Below are 6,000 nucleotides of genomic sequence, written 5' to 3' on the forward strand. Positions count from 1 at the left end.
TGGCAAATTTCAGACGGACTTATGACACTAGCTCTGAATTGCATCGTAATTCACCTCGGTAAGAAAATGCTCCTTTCAAGGAAGGTCAGCAAATCCGTTCATAAAACGTGTTCAAAGGCGAACGTGCGCAGAGTATTCGGACCTGCGTAATTTCAGGCACCCTGGTGCGACCATCAAAATGTGCAGTTGCTTTAAACGGTTGCTTAGTCCCAGGAGGGAAAAATACAAAACACAAAACTCAAACTGCGAAATGCGAATGTCGGAGACGTCACAAATAACGTCAAGAAAGGTTTGCTCCTGACCGAGCCTTCCTCTCAAGGATGGCCTTTTGGGTAACAAGAGGATGACGCAGGTCCATTGGATCCTTGTTGTGGGAAGAAAGACAACTGTCGCGTGTGACGAGTAACATAAAAGCCACTGCAAAGTGCAGCAGCAGTGATTCAATAACTGTAATCAGTCATAAATTGGGTAGATAAGGCACATTGTCAGGATAATGGCTAAGAAAAATCTCATTACTGCAATTAGGATCCTTTAATCTGGAAAGGTGATGCATTGCGTGCAAAAGGATTTGTGTTTTAGGCTCTCCTAAAGTCGTGCACCCTCCATCTCTCGCTCTCTCTCTCTCTCTCTGTCTCTGTGTGTCTCTCTGTCTCTCTCTGTGTCTCTTCACATGTATCTTTATGTTTAGGATCGGTAAATAGTCATGAACTGTAGTCACTGCAATGGTTTTGTCAACACATCCACACCTCTCTGGTGTGCCTCAGGCCGAACAACAGTAATTACCACCTCAGTAACGACTGCTACTGGCTGAAAACTGGCATTTATTTGTTATTTGGTCCCTTGATTCTCTTCGCTCTTTCCTTTAGGGAAAATGAGCTGGGGGCAGGGCCAGTGACAGATGAACAGTTGATTGGGGGGTTATTTGGTTCCTGGTCTATTTTCACTGCGTTGGAAATTGACAAACCAACACATGAAATAGGAGGTTTTAGTTAAGAGAGCGTTATTTGACGGAGGTTTGTGTTTCTGTGCCTGTTCAAAACTCAACCAAGGCTTTAGTTAAGTGCAACGTTTCATTTTTAGCTGAGGGAGCTTTGATAAGTGGTTAGTTATCAGCCAACACCAAGAGCTCTTGAAGTAGACATGAATTCGGTTTCACATTGGGTCCATTTGCTTGATGAATAAGTAAACAAAGATGAAACCATTTAGATTTAAAATGACAACGTAATACAACCTCAACATTTTGTTGTCAAAGTATATTCAATTAAATATATTTTACTCACCGTACTTACTTTACTTACACTTGAACAATAATCTTGGTATTCAATGATTATAGTAGTGTTACTGTTATTACAGCAATGCAGTTGAAAAATAAAGTCAAATATATAAACAATACTGCATCCACATAATACCAGTATATTAGTTCTAACCCTACATGTAGTTGTATCAGTCAGGCTCGAGATGACCCATTTTTGCGGATATATTTACATACAAGGTTTTATATCGAGGAAACTTTTTTAACACCAATTATTCGAGGAAAAACGTTATTTTACAACAGACCTGTTGGGTTTGTTCCCCCGTCGAGTCTATTCATAGAAGAGTTGCCACGCCTCCACAGTCGATCTCAACAATTGACTAGTGGCTGAGCTGCCCCCCCTTCAGTCACTGTTCATACACCTGTCAGGCTTTGTGTTCACAGTTAGGAACAATAACAGGAATAACCGCAGATTTAGTGTGGATAATCCTAATCAGTTTTGAAACACTGGCAAAAAAAAATAAAAATAAAATTGCACTACAGAACCCTGTGTTTTGTGTGTGTGTGTGTGTGTGTGTGTGTGTGTGTGTGTGTGTGTGTGTGTGTGTGTGTGTGTGTGTGTGTGTGTGTGTGTGTGTGTGTGTGTGTGTGTTAGTAAAAAGGAAGTATCATTGAATCTATCGCTGATGTTCTCATTATTCACGAGCTCACACGAGTGCCCACTCGCCAACCTTTTGAGAATAACCTGTCTCCCCTCAGATAGTGACTAGCGGGTAGCTTCGTCTCATTTATATTCAATTCACTCAACATCCGACTCTGGGAAAGCCCCCATTCCATCGATAGTTCTCTCTGTAGTTGGTCTGAAGAGGAGCAAACAGAAACATCAGAGCGTCCTCACGGGGCAAACTTTTTTTCATCTGTCAACTCGTGCCCGTCTGCCTTGTACCTTTTTCTTTTGCACTAAAATTGGAATGAACTTTTTTTCCGGGAGCACATTATTTCTCAGTCACACTTCTTTGCAGTGCAATCAGTCTGTTACCTCACTTACGTTGTCCATTCGATACAGGAAAATCCTAAAACTAACACATTATGTATTCCCTGCTGACCTGACGAGAAGGCAAACACAAACCAATCACCGTATGTTATTGAGCCAGAATCAGTTCCAGCTGGGCTTTAATTGTTCCTGTTGAAGCTGCATGATGGAGGCTCTGAGAGCTAAATTCAACTTTATTTATTTATTTATATAGCGCCAAATCACAACATAGGTTATTTCATGGCACTTAACACATTAAAGTCCTTACACCAAGACTTTACAATATTATAGAGAAACCCAACAATTCAACAATTCCCACATAAGCTAGGAGGGAAAAAAAACAACTCCTCTTTAAGGGAGAAAAACCTCCAACAGAGGGAAGGAAAAACTCCCTCTTAACAGGAAGAAACCTCCGACAGAACCAGGCTCAGGGGTGGGCGGAGCCATCTGCCTCGACCGGTTGGGGTGAGAGGAGAGCAGAGAGAGAAAAGGACAGCATAGAGATAGAAGAGAAGAACTGTTGGTGGAGACGACAAGCACAGGGCAGAGACATGCAGCTCCATGACGGGACATCTGCAAAAGAAAGAAGAGAAACTACGTGAGTGAAGGAACTGAATGGAGACAACAGACAATAAGAAAAAGCTATGGGAGAGAAAAAGATGGTGAGGTATGAGTCAGTTAAAGAGTAGGAGGAAAGAAAAGAAGCTCAGCGTGCAACAAGGTCCCCCAGCAGCCTCGGCCTATAACAGCATAACTAAGGTTTGATGAACACGTTTGCTCACCCGACTGCTTTAGAGTTAGGTTTTTACCGCATTTCATTAAAGAAGACATCTGTGTTGAATCCAGTTAACAAATCTGAATCCTCAATCACCGATAAAAAGAACTATCGCTCAAAGATGAACCAACTCAAGCAGCTGAAGCCTGCGAGTGAGATGAGTAGCAGATGTTGATTATCTGAAACGGTGAAAATATTTTTTTCTTCGTGGTATTTTTAACGAGCTACTTGCTCTATCATCAATAAATCAGGTATATAGTTCTGTAAAAAAAAACTTTAAAAAAAAAATCCCTCCTGCTTCTGTCAGATTGAAATGATCACATTGTAAAGCGAGACCGAGGGAAAATCTTGCAGGCAGAAAGCGTTTGTAACGCCCGAGCTAATGATCAAGAGGGCAATCCACTCCCTGTCAGAGGTACTGTGTTCGCATCACTTTGGCCCTCGTTGTCACTTTACACCATGTCATCTCATGTCCATTTGGCAGTGTCACTAATTTGCTCAGTGAGCGCTCATCGCTGGCGGAGTTCTTCCTCCGTGCGGCCGTCACCATCGAGCTGACATCCAGGCTCATTCAGAAGACCTGAGTGCTAAAAATAGAGCCGCAGGAGTGGCGCGCAGCGTGCAACATCTGCTATCCAATTCAAATGCAGACGCATGCTAATGAATGTGTATAATAAAGGTGCACCTTAGTGTATGTATGTAGTGTATGTACCACAGTGAATTTGGTCACACTTCACTGAAGTGCGGCTCATTAGACGTTGTTTAATACAACTGCTTGAAATCAATGCTAAACACACCGTGTCATACATTTACAATGCTGAAACCTCATTGGATTTCATGAGATCATTTTATTATTATATTAAACTAATATTTTTGGCATTGAAAGTGAAGTGAGGGTGAATGAAAGATAATTCCGTGCATAGTTTATTTACCGTTTAACTTCCTACAAAGTGCAGTGGGGAATAAAAACCGACACGTTAGGCGTGACCATCCTTTTCCTTTTAAAGACTGTACTTGGCACTTGGTTGCTATCTGGTTCCATCATCTTGGAGTCCGAGATCGTTTTTACACCTGAAAGTCGAAACCGAGGTTCACCTTTTATGTTAAATTGTATACATTGAATCGCAATTGTTTTGGTTTCACGTTGCAATTTTGCAAGCGCGCTGGGGATTTCCTCAGGACGTCCTTTACACTTGACGTGGTTCGGTTTGCAGACAGCGTGCATCTGTCATTGGGGTGTTGTCAATTCTGATGGTTTCTGGGTACGGAAAGTATTCAGACCCCTTTAAATTGTTCACTCTTTTTTTCATTGCAGCCATTTGCTAAAATCAAAAAAGTTCATTTTATTTCTCATTAATGTACACTCAGCACCCCATCTTGACAGAAAAAAACAGAAATGTAGAAATTTGTGCAAATTTATTAAAAAAGAAAAACTGAAATATCACATGGTCATAAGTATTCAGACCCTTTGCTGTGACACTCATATTTAACTCACATGCTGTCCATTTCTTCTGATCCTCCTTGAGATGGTTCTACTCCTTCATTGGAGTCCAGCTGTGTTTAATTAAACTGATTTGACTTGATTAGGAAAGGCACACACCTGTCTATATAAGACCTTACAGCTCACAGTGCATGTCAGAGCAAATGAGAATCATGAGGTCGAAGGAACTGTCCAAGGAGCTCAGAGACAGAATTGTGGCAAGGCACAGATCTGGCCAAGGTTACAAAATAATTTCTGCAGCACTCAAGGTTCCTAAGAGCACAGTGGCCTCCATAATCCTTAAATGGAAGAAGTTTGGGACGACCACAACTCTTCCTAGACCTGGCCGTCCAGCCAAACTGAGCAATCGTGGGAGAAGAGCCTTGGTGAGAGAGGTAAAGAAGAACCCAAAGATCACTGTGGCTGAGCTCCAGAGATGCAGTAGGGAGATGGGAGAAAGTTCCACAAAGTCAACTATCACTGCAGCCCTCCACCAGTCGGGGCTTTATGGCAGAGTGGCCCGACGGAAGCCTCTCCTCAGTGCAAGACATATGAAAGCCCGCATGGAGTTTGCCAAAAAACACATGAAGGACTCCCAGACTATGAGAAATAAGATTCTCTGGTCTGATGAGACCAAGATTGAACTTTTTGGCGTTAATTCTAAGCGGTATGTGTGGAGAAAACCAGGCACTGCTCATCACCTGCCCAATACAATCCCAACAGTGAAACATGGTGGTGGCAGCATCATGCTATGGGGGTGTTTTTCAGCTGCAGGGACAGGACGACTGGTTGCAATTGAAGGAAAGATGAACGCGGCCAAGTACAGAGATATCCTGGAAGAAAACCTCTTCCAGAGTGCTCTGGACCTCAGACTGGGCCGAAGGTTCACCTTCCAACAAGACAATGACCCTAAGCACACCACTAAAATAACAAAGGAGTGGCTTCAGAACAACTCTGTGACCATTCTTGACTGGCCCAGCCAGAGCCCTGACCTAAACCCAATTGAGCATCTCTGGAGAGACCTGAAAATGGCTGTCCACCAACGTTCACCATCCAACCTGACGGAACTGGAGAGGATCTGCAAGGAAGAATGGCAGAAGATCCCCAAATCCAGGTGTGAAAAGCTTGTTGCATCATTCCCAAGAAGACTCATGGCTGTACCAGCTCAAAAGGGTGCTTCTACTCAATACTGAGCAAAGGGTCTGAATACTTATGACCATGTGATATTTCAGTTTTTCTTTTTTAATAAATTTGCACAAATTTCTACATTTCTGTTTTTTTCTGTCAAGATGGGGTGCTGAGTGTACATTAATGAGAAATCAAATGAACTTTTTAGATTTTAGCAAATGGCTGCAATGAAAAAAAGAGTGAAAATTTAAAGGGGTCTGAATACTTTCCGTACCCAGAGTATGTGCTATTTCTGACGACATGCTATAAGTTTGACTTTCGTTAAACTATGT

General features: G+C 42.3%; 1 protein-coding gene across 1 annotated transcript in view; it reads left to right on the forward strand.

Annotated features, from left to right (window-relative positions):
* camk2d1 (calcium/calmodulin-dependent protein kinase (CaM kinase) II delta 1) overlaps positions 1-895 on the forward strand; it is a 48,412-nt gene extending 47,517 nt beyond the window's left edge. Inside the window, exon 4 of the mRNA XM_069721856.1 lies at positions 867-895. Within this exon, the coding sequence (XP_069577957.1) occupies positions 867-895 (29 nt within the window). The remainder of the gene's footprint in view (positions 1-866) is intronic.
* Positions 896-6,000: the final 5,105 nt, after the last annotated feature.

Source organism: Brachyistius frenatus, unplaced genomic scaffold, assembly GCF_029030835.1.
Source record: "Brachyistius frenatus isolate BFR_SWC_R1_liver_20210118 unplaced genomic scaffold, ASM2903083v1 Contig_275, whole genome shotgun sequence".
Taxonomy (NCBI): Eukaryota; Metazoa; Chordata; class Actinopteri; family Embiotocidae; genus Brachyistius; species Brachyistius frenatus.